Consider the following 18,902-nt stretch of genomic DNA (forward strand, 5'->3'; position numbering starts at 1 on the left):
AATTTACACCGTTTAAGAATAAGTAGTAGATTTAGCAGGCAAATATGGGAATATTACATCAAAGTTTTGCATACATTGAGACGTTTAAACAAAACCCTTCCCAGTGTCTCTACAGTTTGCATTCACGTCAAACACTTAAGTTATTTAAAAGTAACCAAATATGTGACACTCTGGTGATTATGCTTTATAATGACAGCTAGTGAGTAAACGAAACCCTAAAACCCGCTTATAGGTCCTCACAACACAAGAACGTGTTTTTAGAAACAATTACCTGCGATTTGCAGGCCCCAGGTAGGCCTATTTATTTGTGAAACAGCGGAAAATCCCGTTCGACGGCCTCGATCATCACAGCGCATCCTTCCAATTCTCGCGAGAACTTTCGGTTCATGAGCGCCACTGAGCGCAGTGATGATGGCAAGCTGGAGTTCGTAAAGCGACGGAGGCAAAACTGTAGTGAAGCGCCTTACGGCTGGGGCAACATCCACATCATCTCTTCCCCCTCTTACATTGTTGCCCCTGCCTTTTTTTACTCTTTTTAAGGAGGGGTAGGATCATTTGTCAGAAATATGCGTAGAAGCCGCGTTCCTCTTTCATTTTAAGTGATTATTTGAGGTATTTCCGACCCAGTGTGCTGCATCTCCGAAAGTAGCGGATTTCTCTTGTTTCCCCTCTGCGTTGAAAACATCCTAGACAAACACGCCGCGTAAACAAGTTCATAAATGGGTGAGTACAACGCATTTGGGGCAAGTCCGTTCATTGTTATGCTAGATTTTGAGCTCTGTGTGCTATTGATGTGTCATATAAAACATTAATGAAACTGATATCATTAGTGTTTGCATGATGCGTCCGTCGCACTATTATAACTATAGAAAGATCTGATCATTTCAAGATGTGGACACGTTTGCATGTTTCCCCCTCTTTGCTGCTCAAATATCATGAAGAGTTAAAAGCGGAATTTCATTTCCCTCCGAGGTTTCCTGCTCTCCTCCAGCTGTCCGTTATGTTTCTCTTTACAGATGTGGCTTTTACTACATTGTTTCATAAGGATGTAAAGGAACGCTCTTTTCATTATGCATATTATTTTATGCAATGCAACATTGCACTGCTTATCACATTTGGTCTGTTTCCTTTTTTAGATTACCTTGAATAGTTCTGAATAGGCTACATATCCACCCGATATGGTTTCTTTATGGCTAATACAGATTATTGTATATAGATTTATGTTGGAATGTCTGTTAATCAGCGAATTATTACACAACGATAATAGTTTACAAAAAACATTTAATATAGTAATCGACTCAGATAGTGGCAGACTGATTAATTGGTTGATATTACATTGTCAGTATCTGGCATTAACTGTATCTGAAGGAACTATGAAGATTAGCATCCACACCAGCTGATGATATCGTTCTGTTTATTTCAAGCTTGCTTGTCTGTCACTTTAAATACTTGAGCTTGTTAAAGCAAGATGGATTCTGATTGGCTGTCAGTGTTTTTATCATTCACCAGCTGTATAAAATCGTGAAAGTGATTCCAACGATATTGTTTCTCTGTTATCGTTATAGTTGTGGTGATAACTATAACAATAAAACTATATTAGCGTCCATACCAGCGGACAATATTGTTCTGTTTATTCTAAGCGCGTGCTTGTCTGTCACTTTAAATGCTCGAGTTGAAGCAGGGTGGATTCTGATTGGCTGTCAATGTTTTTTATCGTTCATCAGATGGATAAAAGCGTTCTGAGAGTGATTCCAACGAGATTGTGTCTCCGTTATCGTTATAGTTATGGTGGGAACTCTGCTATTCTTATATATTGAGAAAGATATTTAGAACAATATATTTATCGTTATCTTTATAGTTATTCTCCTTGGTGGGAACGGGCCTTTTAGCATCCACATCAATGCTATTTATTATAAGCAGCTGTAGTTTTGTTGTCTGCCCTTTTAAATCCTCAAGCTCTTTGAGCAGGATAGATTCTGATTGGCTGTCAATCAACTGGAATTAAAAAAAAAAAAAAAAGCTATTCCAATAATATCTTTTCACTGTGTTGTTATAGTTGTGATGTGGACTCTGCTATTATTTTAAATTTAGAATGATTTTTAAAGCGATATCTTTATCGTTATAGTTTTATCGTCTTTGGTGTGAACGGGACTTCGGTGTTGTTAATGGACAATGCACATTTTTTTATTTTCATATATTTCAGTGAATATTAAGTTAGTAAGTGTTCAATTAAGTTCAGTGGAATGTTTCCAAAAGGAAACTGGCAAAGTTTATTGCAATAAAAATGTTTTTTGAGATGATTCACCTAGAGTTTTCACTCCGATATACATCACAATACAGAGGAAAATATCTTGCTACTTGAATTTCATTGTGTTTTTAGGAAGAAAAGTGGGAATATCTGTAAATAACTTTGGTCAAACAGATTTTCTTTAGTTATTAAAGGCCACAAATGCTTCTTACATTGGGTTGCATCGGGTAACATCACAGTATGTCCTTTAAGTTGACTTGTTTGTACATTTGTTATTTCAACAGACGGCATCCCTTGACGCCCACAATCTCATCACAGTCAGTAACTGGGCAGCTGCAGCCAAAACTGTTTTCAGCATCTCAAAAAATAGTCATTGGTGGTGTTTTCTTATACTGCACTGATGATAAAACAGGGTGACAGACATTTTTGAGGAATGCCACACTATTGTGGGCTGATAGTCATAACTGCAGAGTCATCACTGTAGAGTAATCTCATATGTAAGACTATCGTACTGAGCCTATCATTGGCATTGGATTACAACCATTTATGGTTTACATTTAACAAACTAAAAGCAACTTCTTATCGAGTGAAGCTCTAACAGATGTACAATCCTCTTATGATCCGTTCTGTTTTAAGCACTCTCCCGTGATGAGCTCATCAAAACGGGGGCGTCTTTGACAAAACACCAGCGTGAGACAGTCACACACGTGTCTCTGATCTTTTGGCAAGATTCATCAAAGCGTTTAGATCAACAGGAATACGTGTTGAAAATTTAAACGGCGCAATCCAGGTTTTGAGCGCATCGCACATCACATTTGGTTACATTCTTTAGTGACTAAAGCCATCCGTGTACAAACCCACCAGAGTGTTTGTTAGGAAAAGGTTTGTTCATTTATGCCTAAACATAAACGGTAACGATATTAATGACCCAGGGCCAGCTGTGTGTACCAACTATTTCAAAACACAAATCAATGACACAAACAGGGCCGCAGGACTGATATGATCTAAAATCAATCTGATAAATGATCCACGCTCTGCACTAAATGTGGAAAAAATGTAAAACATGCAAAAAGTTTGTACCTTTTCTACACCTAAAGGGTGCATATTAGTAGGGGTAGTTTGCTCAAAAATGATTATTTGCTCACCTTCATGTTTTTTCAAACCTTTCTTCTGTGGAACATAAAAGAATATATTAAACCGAAACATCATTGACGTTCATTGTATAGGGACAAAAAACAACTGTCAAACATCTTCTTCTTTTGTGTTCTGCAAAATAAAGAAAGCTATGTAAGTTTGGAATGACTTGAGGGCAAATTGGTGATCCCTTTACTGTAAGATCCACCCTTTAAGGGGAAAATGTACAAAAGGTTTACTTTTGTAAACTGTAAACCCGAATAAGTTGTCAAAACTCAACAAATCTGAGGTAATTAGTTAAAAAAAAAATGTAAGTTAAGAAATTCAAAGTAAAAGTAAGCAGAACTGGCAGCTTTTAATTTTGTACTCATACATTTGAATTGCTTTTAACTTATAATTATTATATAATAAAATATTTTTGTAGTGGAAATTTAGCTAGCTATAACTAGCTAATTCAGCAAATGCTAGTTGGTACCAGTGCTTTGTTTCAGGTAAATTTAAGTTTGTCTAAATTAAAAGAAACCAAGTTTATGCAACTCGAAACAATTCAGATTACTTAAATAAAAGTTAATTTGATTGAACTAATTTGTTTAATTTGAGTTTGCCCTACTCAAACCAATTAATTATTTTGAACAGTAAGGCTTGTTCACACTGGGATTAACCTGGAGCTGCTGAAGTAACAGTAAAACACGACTTGGTGGCGATCAAGCACAAAACGGTCTTGACAAGCACACATTGATACCTAAGAAGGCGACGACGAAGAGGATGTGAGTAGACGAAGAAGATGATGCAATGAGGCAAGATGAATGTGGAGCTGCTGGTCTGAACACAAATAACTTTATTACGAACACCACAGCGACTACAAAAATCTTAAAAAGAGGGAGTTGTTATGGAGAGGAATTGCAGATCCAATAGGATTCGATGAGTTTGCATCGAATCCTATTTGATCTGCAATCAAATCAAAAGCGCCATCTACTGTCAGGAAGTGAATTTGCGCGTTCACTCGGCGAATCGCCAGTGAAAAGCGTGTGGGTATGAACACAAAAAAAGTCTCAAAACGCTGGTGATAAGTGCGCGCGATAATCGTCCCTGTGTGCACGAGGCTTTAGGGTTTACATTTTGAAATCGGCTATTTCTCGACACTCCCAAAGACACACATGTAAATATTTGGTTGATTTAAAGAACCCTGTTAAAAGGCCAAGCCTAAAAATAAATTATTTTCAGAATATTACCCACCCGTTATTTCTGATTCAGCAGTGATCATCCTGACTGACAGCATTTTTGAACCACAACCCATATTCTTAAAAACAAATGTTCCAACTTGGGTTTTTTTTTTTCAACTCTCAGTGAACAGTTCTTAAAAGAGCCATTTTGTATTTAAGGTTCTTCATGGACCCATAACTGCCAATAGAGAACCTTTATTTTTAAGAGTGCAGGAATTTATTTTCCCCTGTTTTGAATTAAACATGCTATCAGTAAGTGAATTCATAGTGATCAAGGGCTCCCTGTGAATCCTCATATCGCATGCAAGTTAATGAAGCCCTGGCTTCCTCTGTTACTGTTTTGGCCGCAAGCTCCAGCTTTGCTTTTCCTCTCAAGTGATGTGGTTTGCTTTGGATTCTGGGAAGTGTTGCACTGTACTCCTTCTTCAGTCTCTTTACTATCATGGCTGCTGTGTCATGCTCATTCATTGCCCTTTGGCAGAGAACAGGGAAGTGGTAAGAGAGGCATGTTTCTGTGTATGACAAGTTCCCGTTACAGAGGAGCATTTACACATCTACCACAAGTTCCTCCATGTTATGATGGTTGCTCTTTTTGTGCCAGTGGAAACATTGTAGTTGTTGACCAGTTGTTGATATATCACACTTTTCTGGCTAAAAGTGGCGGGTTTGGAAGATCTACACACATCCAATTTTTTAGTTTTTTGGTTAATAAATATTTCAGCTAACTGGCTAATTCTTTCCAATAAGAGTACTTTATGCTCCGTTAAACACATCTTACCATATTTAAATTCATTACTGCCCCCCCCCCCCCCCCTCCCCCTGCCCCCCAAGAGAAGCACAGAAACTGCTAATTCTGCAGATGCCTTCTAGGCATGCCTATGTTGAAAAATAGTATTCATTAATTCAGAAGAGTTATTTTGGATGGCATGGATGTAAAAATTGTCATTGTACCAGAGGGAAATACACAATATGCAGTAATAAAAAACATTAGGCTTTGTATCAGATGGAAAAATAATAAAGTTTTCCTCGTATAAACATAAGAAAGAAAGAAAGAATTATGTGTTTTGGAGCATGAGTAATCATTGGTTTCTTAAGTCTAAAGGAGATTGCTCCATAAAAGAATTTAAGTGCAAGACAGGCTTAAAGTGTCATGCGGTACTAGAAAAGATCCACCACAGCCAGTATAAGAGTTTTGTACAATATTGTGCAATAGCTTTATTCATCACATACAGTCAAAAACATCTGCTGAAAGAGCTTTTGGAGATGAATAATTTAAGTTGTGTTACACTCGCTGAACATTTCACTTTTAAATCATGCATTTAAGCTACGATGAAACTGTGCCTCTGCAGTATGCCCTAATATATCCGCATCAGGACATGCAAACAACCAAGTGCTTTGTAATGACAAGTACCTTCATGACTTATTAATGTGTTTGACTTTGGAGCAGTAAGTTTAAAAGAGAGATGTAAAATTGTTGTGTGTTAGCTTTAAGTAGTCTTATTTGTGCTCAGGCATTGAGCACAAGAGTGTTTGTCCTACATACTACTTCATTTAATGGCATGTTTTATGCTTCTGAGAAAAGTGCGTCATTTTGTGTCTTGCACCAATCGTATGTTAGTTTCTCTGAATTTCTGCATATGACCCAAGTATAACCCACATAATAAGTGGCTTGGCTGGCACATTTGGGAAGCTTGAACATGTGGTGAGCCACATGTGGTCATGCGTTTAAGTGGACCTTCCCCTTTTCTTCAAATATATAAAAATTTTAAGGGTCAAATCCCAAGCCTAGCAAACAAGAGTGTATGTGTCCATATTATTAAATAAAATATTATTTGTTTAAATCAATTACTTTTACAACTATATAGGCTATACTTCTTTATTCCCTTAAATCCCCTTTAATCCTTTATATATATTTACACTCACCTAAAGGATTATTAGGAACACCTGTTCAATTTCTCACTAATGCAATGATCTAATCAACCAATCACATGGCAGTTGCTTCAATGCATTTAGCGGTGTGGTCCTGGTCAAGACAATCTCCTGAACTCCAAACTGAATGTCAGAATGGGAAAGAAAGGTGATTTTAAGCAATTTTGAGCGTGGCATGGTTGTTGGTGCCAGACGGGCCAGTCTGAGTATTTCACAATCTGCTCAGTTACTGGGATTGTCACGCACAACCATTTCTAGGGTTTACAAAGAATGGTGTGAAAAGGGAAAAACATCCAGTATGCGGCAGTCCTGTGGGCGAAAATGCCTTGTTGATGCTAGAGGTCAGAGGAGAATGGGCCGACTGATTCAAGCTGATAGAAGAGCAACTTTGACTGAAATAACCACTCGTTACAACCGAGGTATGCAGCAAAACATTTGTGAAGCTACAACACGCACAACCTTGAGACGGATGGGCTACAACAGCAGAAGACCCCACCTTGAGGGTGCCACTCATCTCCACTACAAATAGGAAAAAGAGGCTACAATTTGCACGAGCTCACCAAAATTGGACAGTTGAAGACTGGAAAAATGTTGCCTGGTCTGATGAGTCTCGATTTCTGTTGAGACATTCAGATGGTAGAGTCAGAATTTGGCGTAAACAGAATGAGAACATGCATCCATCATGCCTTGGTACCACTTTGCAGGCTGGTGTTGGTGGTGTAATGGTGTGGGGGATGTTTTCTTGGCACACTTTAGGCCCCTTAGTGCCAATTGGGCATTGTTTAAATGCCACGGCCTACCTGAGCATTGTTTCTGACCATGTCCATCCCTTTATGACCACCATGTACCATCCTCTGATGGCTACTTCCACCAGGATAATGCACCATGTCACAAAGCTTGAATCATTTCAAATTGGTTTCTTGAACATGACAATGAGTTCACTGTACTAAAATGGCCCCCACAGTCACCAGATCTCAACCCAATAGAGCATCTTTGGGATGTGGTGGAACGGGAGCTTCGTGCCCTGGATGTGCATCCCACAAATCTCATTCAACTGCAAGATGCTATCCTATCAATATGGGCCAACATTTCTAAAGAATGCTTTCAGCACCTTGTTGAATCAATGCCACGTAGAATTAAGGCAGTTCTGAAGGCAAAAGGGGGTCAAACACAGTATTAGTATGGTGTTCCTAATAATCCTTTAGATGAGTGTATATACAAAATATATTTACAGGTTTTTTTTGATGATTTTGAGAATATAGTTTAAGCATCACTAAGAATATTGCAGTGATTTTAATGTTTATTTGGTCAGTTCAGATGTTTGAAGAACGTCATAGGTCTAGGTTCTTAGTTTCAAATGTCAATTTAACATTTAACAGTGTAAGTATTTAACAGAAATATTTTCTTTGAATGTTTGGATTTAATCTCAGTAGCAAAAAGTGTGATGCATATAGGAGGTTTGATTCATTTTTTAGATTAAATTCTTTCAAAGAGTTTTTTTTTGTGAATTGGTTCAAAACACTGATTTGTTTGTCATCAGTGTTCAGAAATGTCCTGAACACTTAAATGTAATCATGGATTTTCATAATGTACATTATAGGGCCCTATCATACACTTGACGCAATGCAGCGCCAGGCACGACGCAAGTGTTTTTTGCTAGTTTCAGCCCCGACGCAGTTTTAATTTTCACGTCCAGCGCCACGTTGTTCAATTAGGAATTGCACTCACGCCCATCTGTTCGCCCATGGGTGTGCTGGTCTGAAAACGAGGTGTGTTCAGGTGCATTGTTGGCGTGTTGCTATTTTGAGGCAACTGAAAACTATTTTTTGTGTTATTTAAAGGGCGCTTTAGTAATCTGCTCCTATAGGCGGGTCCACAATGCTCCTACACTCTGCTTATTACACACACAGGGATGCGTAGCAGCACACAAACATTTATAAATATTAAAAATAAAAGGATTCCTCTCTGGAGAAGCGTTCAGTCTTTCCGCTGGCTTTTAAAGGGAATGGGAGATGAGACTCAGATAGGTTTATTGCACGCTATGCCCAAAGCACACCCATGACTCATTAATACCACTTTTCCACCAAGGCAGTTTGAGTGCTGGCTCGGAGCCAGAGCCTAGTTTCAAATTGGTTCTTTGTCTTTCGACACCCAAAGCACCAGCCCTGAACCAGGAAAACTGGTTCTTAAGTAGCACCAAAACATTGCTGGTCTAGAAGTAAGAACCGCTTGTGTCAGGGGCTGGGGGCGGGGTTACCGTGACCAATAAGACGAACACAAATTTGTAACCACCATTTTTGAAATAGCAGCTAATCGAGCTAATAGCTGCTCATTTGTAATCTCCGTCTATACAAATTATGGCGAGCTGCACGAATGCGTTGAATTCGCTGTTTTTTTGATACCGATGTAGGATCGTAAAGCCATGTGCATCAATAGTAACGCAACGTTCACCATTGTTGATGGAAGGCTTGTTCGAGATGCATCGGCGCTGTGCAGACAGATCGCCATATGACAACAAAGTACAACAAGAGCATACGACTCCTTATGCTTTTGAATCGCTCTTGCGGTACTTTGATATAATACGCTGATCGATCTGCGCAGCACTGATGCATCTCGAACAAGCCTGGTGTGTTTGGGTTTCCCGCTGCCTCGCTAGCGTTGCTGAGAAAGATGAGACATATATACAGTGATGTAAGACCTGGCTCTGTGGTGGCTCTCTAGCATGTGGAAAGGCAAACCGGTTCTTAGAAAGGTTGTCAGTTGAACCGGCAAGCACTAGCTCTAGTCTTAACTAGCACCCGGTTCCAGCTGGTGGAAAAGGGGTATAAGATACTAGGTACAACCTTTTTAGACCATGCGCCGGGCGTGTAATAGGTCAGGGTGGCATGAAATGGTTTGTTCTGTGAAGGATATCAGCTTTGTCATGTTGGAGTCATTTTGAGCCGTTCATTGCTGTATAAAAATACTTTTGCCAATCTAATTAATTTAGTTCATCTCTGTTCCATTTAATGCAATCTAATACTGTAAATTTGATTAACCTTCAGGGAGCACATGAAGGGGCACACAGGGATGTGCAGCAGCACACAAACATTTTTAAATATTAAAAATAAAAGGTGTGTTCAGTCTTTCTGCTTACAAATTCCATGTAAATAGCGAAGCTGCCATGGTGCAAGTGCAACCGGCTTTTAAAGGGAATGGGAGATGAGACTCGGACAAGCCCTAAGTGCACCTATGCCATGCACTTCAGACCATGCGCTCAGATCGTTAAAATAGGGCCCATAAAGTTGTGATGTTTTTTTTCCCCTAATTTATGCAAATTGTGTAGACTTTGTATTAAGCACCGGGGTTCCAATGGCAGTGGTGATAGACGGTTGTGTACTTCAATAGTAATGTCTCTGGTCAGGTGTGGTTGAGAGTCAACTACACCCAACCCAACCATGTCGAATCAGCTGATTAATGTATATTCATTAGTGTTGTAGTACTCGAGACTGGTCTTGGTCTCGAGACCGGTCTTAAGACCATTTTTTTGAAGGTCTTGGTCTTGTCTTGGTCTCGGACTTGGAGGACTCTGGATTTTATCTCAAAGCCAGTCAAGACCACAACTGCAAGGATATCACTAAGTTGCCGGTGCATTGTCTGATTTAACATCATTAATGTGATTTGATGTAAAATTTACAGCTTAAAATGCAATCAAAAACTTCTTTGAAATATGATTTCTTTTGTTACTGTGCTGCCGGGTTCAAAATCAATGCAGCATTGTCTCAAAAATGCCCAAAATTAGATTGAGATTTAGTTTTTTTTATATAACATACAATATAATTAAGCAATATCGCAAGAGAGCTATTTTCATGAATATAAGCGTGATTGCAAATGATATTGATTTATAACAACTGCTTTGAACAAATCGGTTGAATAAAGGATTCTGTGACTGTTAAATAATGTTAATGTTTTAATGTTAAATTAATCAGAACATTATTTATGCAGGTGTAATTGTACCAATTCAGATGCAACTTCTGTGGCATGAATTTTATTGTTAGTAATTAGATTGGTAACAGCGCTATAGTGTCTTACTATTGTAATTGTATTTATTCATTAAATATAAGTCATTTCTCAGACAGTAGATATGGATCTTTTAGATGAATTTAAGGAGTGCTGGTCTGGTCTTGGTCTTGACTCGGTCTCAACCCCACAAAGTCTTGGTCTCGACTTGGTCTTTTTTAGGTGGTCTTGACTACAACACTAATACTCATATCAGTGTTACTTCCTCTGTTGCCCTGACAAATGCTAATGCAGTTGGTGAAATGGGTCAGGACTACGCCCGTGATCACAGCACCGCTCTGAATGTAGTGTGCTTGTGTTATGAGTCCGCCACATTTCGCAATGTTCTTTGTATCTGGGTCGTTTTCTACAGTTATATTTGGTCTCCGTTCCTTCCATCCACATTCTGAGGTGTGTAATAGGTCAGGGTGGCATGAAATGGTTTGGCTGTGAAGGATATCAGCTGTGTGATGTTGGAGTCATTTTGAGCTGATCAACTGAGCCAGTCCCACAGACTTGAGCATGAGCTCTTTGCTGTATAAAAATACTTTTGCCAATGTAATTAATTTAGTTCATGTCCGTTCCATTTAATGCAATCTAATACTGTAAATTTGATTAACCTTCTGGGAGTACATGAAGGAAAGGCAGACATCCTGCGTCAGTATGCGAGATTTACCAATTAAAATCTGCTATAAGTCACAAGCTCCCCATAGACTAGAAACAATGAGGGATTTTAGTTCAGTTCAATCACATCATTAGCCTAAAAGGTTGTTTGTACAATGTTGGAACCTTATTTTTCTTGTTCTGAATCAATGCAACCTAACAATAATGCGTGTATCTCTTAACGTTAACGATTTATGCAAATGGAGGGCAGTGGATTATGTGTATAACGCTTGTGACATGGGAATGGATCAGGCATACATGAATTCAGTGAGTATTACACATCGACTGTTTTGATGTTTAATGCATAAGCTCAGAGTTGTGCTGCTGTGAAAAGCGCGTCACATGCTTTCACTGAGGTCCTCTAAAGCAGACACTTGACTCACATCCGTGCAAATCAGTTGAGTCCAGACACACAGGCTAAAGGAGCTACTTAAGATGATGAGTATTTATAGCTGCTCAGGGAGATGACTAGCATGCAATGACGCTGGTAAACAATACCTCTAATCTTTAATGCACACACGTGGTGCAGAGGTCGTTTTGGATCATTCTGTGAATGGTGTTTGCTGCCACAATATGTTGTAGGTGGTTGCCAGGGTGTTGCTATGCAGTTGCTAAGGTGTTCAGAGTTGTTTTAGTGCTTGCTATTCAGGTGCTGTTGGTTGGTTACTAGTGAATTGCTATGTGTTTGCTTGGTTGTTGCTGGCTCAAGTGTCTATTATATTAGATATTATGTGAAATCTATCTGAATTTTTGTTTTAATCACCACCATGTGATAACTGTGCAGTTGAGTAGAATATATGGCCTGGTATTGGCAACTATCTTATGATATGATGCATATTGTGATTGTATATGTCACAAATCATTCCAGTGTGCTTCCAGTGTAAGAAATGAACTTTTCTATTAAGAGGCTAAATTAAGAGACAAAATTAAAAAATATATATTTTTTATTTATTATTATTTGTTTTAATTTTTTTTGGTGCATTTTTAATTTCATGGGGATTTTTTTTTTTGTGTTGAGTTAAATATTTTATTTAAAAAAATATTTTATATATTATTATATGATATTATATTTTAAAGAATATATGTTATATAAAATATTTGTTATACTTAATCAGATACTTTAATCAATAAGACGTTCCCAATAAATAGATTAAGATTTTTTCCTTTTACAGATAAAATTAAACCAACAAAAATCAAAGGAATCAAATGAATGTTTTCTTTATGGGGATTGTTTATTTTAAAATATTTTATCAAAAATATATATTGTATGAATTATATTTCAAATATAGTTTAAATAATATATTTAATTTTATTAAAAAAATATATTCTTCATTCTGAGAATGTCTCTCACAGATCATATTAAATCAACAAAAAGCAGAGGAAGTGTTTTTTACCCTCATATTTTGCATTTCTTACCCTGGATGTCACTAATAACTGAATCCTGATCCAGTCTCTCTTCTGACCAATAAAAAGAAAGACAAGAATCAACAGGAAACAGCTTTGTTGTTTCATTTCCATCATTCTAGTGTGTTGCTCTGTGTGAGTGTGTTTGTTTAGGTCAGTTGAAGAAAGGTCATGCTAAAAAGTCTGACAGAGACTGACATTTGTGGGTGTGACGAAGATTGAAGACAAACTCAAGTATTCTTGGTGTGGGGGTGTAAGTGTGTGTGGGAGGTTTTTTTTTTGGAAGAGGTTTCACCATAAACATAATAGCTGTGCTTTATTTCACATCTTTAGTTCTAATCCAAATTTCTAACAGCTGGAAGATGAGAGAGAGAGGATTGTGCTCAAAAGAAAAACAGAGATGGCCCGACTTGATGGTCATCATTCAGGATGTCATCAATGTCTAGCACAAAGTATCAGCTGTGCTAACTGATCGATTCATATGGATTAGTTTTAAAAGGGTCCTTGATTATGATTTCACTTTTTGAACTTTAGTTAGTGTGTAATGTTGCCGTTTGAGCATAAACAACATCTGGGTTGTTGATGTGACATGGCATTTTCACACAAGATAAAAATAAATATAATTAGTATTGTCATCATTTAAAATGCAGTAAATGGTTACACATTTCTTTGTCTTGCATGGACCCGTTGTTATAAAAAAACTGCTTTGTTATTAGATTGTGTACATGTTTGAGCCAAATCGCAAAACTGTCCTTTGGTGTGACTGTCTCAAGCATGGTTCAATAAATTACAACTTTTATTAATTAAAAAGAAAATCATACAAATGTTAAAGGTCCCATGGCATGGCATTTTTCTATTATTTTATAATGTTTCCTGAGGTGTACTTATATTGTTAGTATGATTTTTACATCATAAAATGTCATAATTTAGAAATAAAAGGCATTTCTTCTATACTGCTGTTTGCCCTGTGGCTGAATGCCCTGTTTCAAGAGGCGTGTCTGCTGTGAGACTTCAGTAAAAACGCCCACTGTTGTGATTGGCTGACATCTTTGCATTTGAAATGAGCGGAGGGGGCGTGGTTTAACGAGGTCTACAACGCACAAGCTGCTGCCAGAGAGACGGATGGACCTGAGTTCACTTCACATCAGTTCTCAGCATGTCTCAGTTCAGTGAACTGTTGTAGTTACTAGAATATACTTCAGGTTATTAGTTTATTTCTAGTCGGAAGGGCTGTCACTCATGTCAGAAAGTTAGTAACTTTAGTAAATCAGCGCTGACTGGAGACGCGAACCGTTTAGAATGATTCAGTCCGATTTGGTGAACTGGTTCGGGTTAACTAAAAAGAACCGATTCAAAAGAATGATTCGTTCGCGAACCGGACATCACGGAGACGGAGCGATTGCTAACAAAGTTATTTATAGTAACTACTGAGTTATGAGAGCGCTTTCTGTCAGCGCGAGTTTATTGTGTTTGTATCTGAGAGTTCTGAATAAACACGAGTCCCAGTCACGCCGAGTCCGTCTTCATCATTATTCTACCAACTTTGTAACACATGCAATGTACCATTACAGCGAGATGAACGAGTTAGTAAGTGTTGATTATAGCATTATTTTTAGATATGTTCTAATCATATGAAAAGCGTCAGTGACGCGCATTGAGTACACAGCGCAAACAAAGACACAACAGCAGTAATCGAATGTAATCCAGTTTATTGTGGGGAAAGCTGGCTAGCCTAGCCCGGATATGCTCACGCTTACCCCCCTTCTGCTTAATCTCGCGCCGCGTTTGATGCCTTCGCTGTGGGCCAGATGCAGTACTGGGGGTCGGTGATGTTGAAGGCCGACCAGTCAGTGCAGCCCGAGCCCAGCCTCGTTTATCTCTAAAGAGATGTGACTCTGCCGATGTTGAGCAGAAACTCATGACTGTATGCACATTGTAGAACAGATAGACGCGACGAGGACGTACAAAAACACTGACTCACAAGATAGAAAACACGAAAACACCGTTCTGTCGGGAGAGAGAGAAGCCGCAGTGTGTGCACGAATAATAAATAATTAGCTACACATAAGAAATCACTGATCACAGATCAGAAGGAAAAGACTTCTGTTTTCATTTGTACATCCAAACACTGAGAAACTGCCAGCATTTACTCGTTCACAAGCAATGATCTCTCGAGCGCTTGCATGGGCGTGCCAGATTCTCTGGGTGGAGGAAAGGGAGGTAACCGTTCCTGCTTGGACATCAAACCAGGAGACTTCAGGATTGGCTCGTCTGGCCTGTCATTTTCTCAAAGGCACAGAAAGACAGAAATGTTGAAGAGTAGCTATATACTTAAAAAATAAATAAAAAATAAATCACATTTTTTAATGTTGTTGATTTAACTCCTTAAAGTTCATGAGCGCGTGCACGGGTTGAGGCGCTATTTTTAGCACGAGTGTAATGTTTGTTAATAGATTTAACGTAAAAAAACATCATTAATCTTGACAAACTATATATCATTCTAAAGGTCTAACCCTCAAGCATTGAGGACAGACCACTGTTTTTCAGTGAAAAGCTTATAACGGCTGTATTTTTGCATCAATGTAAGCAATACACATCAACGATTTTATAAATAAAAACAGAGCACATACCTTTTGTGTCCTAATTACGAGCCACACACGCATCCACTGCAAACAATTCCAGAATGAATGGAAAGGTGAGGGTCCACTGAATAACATCCCATAGAGCATTTTTAATCCAACGAAACCATAATGGTGTAATATTGATGGTTAATCCTTTGTTTACATCGCATTTCTGCGGAGCGGAGTATCATACTAGACTGTTATGCAATAAAATAATGCACCAAAAACAGTCTCCCGGTAGCATAAAGTGGCATGGGTTTAAAGCTTAGAATGTTACGAACATTCTACAACTAACCCCACTCAAAAACATGCAAAGATAGCCGCGATATAGTCAAAAATATCCAACCATTGTACTCGTTTTGGCTGATGTCATGATGTGCTCATCCAATGATATTGTCTGTTTATCTGGAGCCAATAAAAGCATTGAATCGTCATGACTGACAGAAAATGTAGCCAATGAGCACACGATTCCAACGAGACCTCTCATGTGTGTATTTGTCACATGGGCGTGAATATTTATTCATTTGAATGTGCCAATGTGGCGCTATCTCCCACGAGATGCTCCGATTCTGACACCCCCCCATTTGACAGCTAAAAGCTAACGGGCTAGTAAACAAACTGAGGTCTCTTTGTAGTAACTGTTTGCTAATCTTACTAACTGGACGGAATTTATTATCCAATGGATCGTCAAAAGAAGTTTTTATTGTGCTGAAGATGTTTTATTTGAGCTCACTCGAAGCAGCTATGTGGAAAACCATTGAGGAGAGTCAAGACAGCGATGACGGTGCTTGTTGACAGAGAACTTGATCCAATAACATACCGGTGAGTTGCTATGTGTAGTTGTTTATGTATATTGAGAATGTGTGTGAGAATGTATTTATTTTATTGTTTCTGTGTGCTAGAAAAAATGCAATATACCAGTATGCATTATACATATGCTGATATTTTGCATTTTTCCTAGCACACATGGGGAAAAAGTATAAATAATTTTTCCCCATGTGTGTGTAAATAAAACATATATATATATAACACATGTAATTGTTTATATATATATATATATATATATATATATATATATATATATATATATATATATATATATATATATATATATATATATATATATATATATATATATATATATATATATATATATATATATATATATATATATATATATATATATATATATATATATTGAGACTGTATTTATTTTATGTTTTTCCTGTGTGCTAGAAAAATTACAATATACCAGTATAGATTATATATATACTGATATTTAGCATTTTTTCTAGCACACACAGAAAAAAAAAATATATATATATATATAATATATAAAATGCATTTTTTCCCCTATGCTACAAAAAACAAATTGACGAAAAAAGAAAAGTTCTGGACGGCCGACCATCTGTGTGATTGTTGAATGCTCACTGTATCACCGGCCATTAGATTGATTGTAGGACTGTGTGAGAATGTATGGGCCGCCGTCAATATGAATGCTCACTGTATAGCTGGCCGTTAGATTGATGCTTGGGCTGTGTGAGAATGTATGGGCCGCCGTCAATATGAATGCTGTCTAACCGACTGCCCATCAGTTTCATTGTTCATGGGATGGCCTGTAATTAGAGTGAATGATGACAGTGTGATTGTTGATTGAATGGGCAAACTATACAGAAATAGGACATGCAGTGCTAATTCTCTTTCCTTTCCTTGCCATTCTACAGGCATCAGGTTGAGTCTTCAGATGAGCTATGGCATCCAAGCACCAGCCAACCAGCAGAAAAGAGAAGAAAGCTTTCAGATTCTTCAAGATCTGCACTTGCTGTTGTAGACCTGAATCGGCCAGTAAAAGGCCAGTAAATGTTTTTTTTTTTACATTTGCAAATTGTGTGTGTTTTTATAGCTATATATTTATATTATATTGTTATTTATATTACTAGTTATATTTATAGTTATTATACTTATATTACTTGTTGTATTTTCAGTTGCAAAGAAGTTTAGCTCTTTTTTATTAATATTTCATTTTTATTATATTTTTATAAGTTCTGTTGTACAAATAAATCACTAATACAAAGTCTTATGGTTCTGCCTATTATTTTATAGTTGAAAAAGCATTCAAGCATCATATATGATGGCTAAAACAGCTTGCAGTACACTTCATAACATTAGGTTATCAAGTCTCCTGTAGGTTTCTTGGCACCTGGACATATTCTTAGAAAAAAGCATGCAGGAACCCCATTTTTCATGATATCTTCGTCAAATTTTAAATATAAACTGATGAGACTTTTGCCTTTCAATTCATTAACTAACTGGATTCCTCCAGGCTTATTTTCATATATTTTTACATCAAATAATAAAGTGTTCATTGTAGCACAAATCATCTTCAAGACACTTCAACTTCTATAACTGTTTGTCTTTCTAAGTTTTTTTCTACTTTAATGTTTGGGTAATAAACTCTAAAGTGTCTTCTTTTTAAAGATGTCTAAATTGTGCATGTAGTGCAAATTGTTCAGCAACTGCAATTGTTTTAGTTGGGAGATGTCATTTCTGGGGATGTGCCTCAAGCAGGCGGAGGGAGAAATGGAACAGACATAGTCTTGGAAAAAAGCTTGCAGGAACCACATTTTTCATTATATCTTCCTCAAACTTGAAATATAAACTGATAAGTCGTGTGGCTTTCAATCCATAACTGAACTGGATTCCTCCAGGTCTATTTTCATATATTTTTACATGAAATAATACAACATTCTGTGTAGTGCAAATAATTTTTGAGGCATTTCAACTATTATAATTTTTTATCTGTTTGAGAATTATCAACTCTGATTGCTTTTTAGTAGAGTCCCAAGTGTCTTCTTTCCAAAGATACCTTAATTGTGCCTGTAGCACACTGTTCTCAGGAGCTATAATTGTTTTAATTCAGGTAGGTCGTTTTCAGCTGTGAGCCCCAAAGTGGGGTTGCAGTTTAACAGGTTAAAGGAACACTCCACCGTTTTTAGAAATAGGGCTTATTCAACATCTTTCCTACATTTAGATATGTGGGCAAATGCATTTTTGTCTCAGTGCATGCATTGTTTTAGTTTGGCAGGGTCGCCGCTAGCTTAGCTTAGCATAATGAATGGAATCCTATGTTGCCAGCTAGCATGTCCCGAGTAAAAGTGATCAAAAAAAAAAAAAACAACCCCACCTAATTACTTCTTGTGGCCTGCGTATTCACAACGAGTACAAATAGCGATGCAGATTATTAGGCGATTTCCTAGGCAGATATTAACTTGGGACTATATTATGGGGAAGCACAGGCGAAGCACTGCTACTTGGGCGCAGAGATATCACGCCACAGTCCCACTCGCCACAGCACAGACACTCTATTTCAGTCGGCAGAGTGACATTTTCCACCACACTCACACCACCAGTTCGTGTTGGCTCTCATCCTCACGTCCTCCGGCTGTTGAGCGATCGCAACCTCCTCCTCCTGTCGTTCTATTTCCAAAGCACGCAGGCGTAGCTCCTCTTCTGAAAACTCTGGTTCATAGAGGTATGGTTCTGGATCTTGACTGTCTAAGAAGTAACCCTCTCTCACAAAATCAGCCATGTTCATCGCCATTCATGCCCTGTATGAAAAATAGCCAGCTACTATTCACGGAT

At 37.8% G+C, this 18,902-nt stretch overlaps 1 protein-coding gene across 6 annotated transcripts in view; it reads left to right on the forward strand.

Annotated features, from left to right (window-relative positions):
- The first annotated feature begins 381 nt into the window (after positions 1 to 381).
- Positions 382 to 18,902, forward strand: part of sh3kbp1 (SH3-domain kinase binding protein 1) — a 77,786-nt gene continuing 59,265 nt past the window's right edge. For 3 of the 6 annotated variants that reach the window (XM_079806499.1, XM_079806501.1, XM_079806504.1), the window contains exon 1: positions 389 to 723. In XM_079806499.1, coding sequence (XP_079662625.1) covers positions 720 to 723 — 4 coding nt within the window. In that variant the 5' untranslated portion in view covers positions 389 to 719. Of the gene's footprint in view, positions 724 to 18,902 lie in introns of all 6 variants that reach the window. The other 3 variants (XM_079806500.1, XM_079806503.1, XM_079806502.1) reach the window with 3 other exon arrangements.

Source organism: Gobio gobio, assembly GCF_949357685.1.
Source record: "Gobio gobio genome assembly, chromosome: 23".
NCBI classification, from domain to species: domain Eukaryota; kingdom Metazoa; phylum Chordata; class Actinopteri; order Cypriniformes; family Gobionidae; genus Gobio; species Gobio gobio.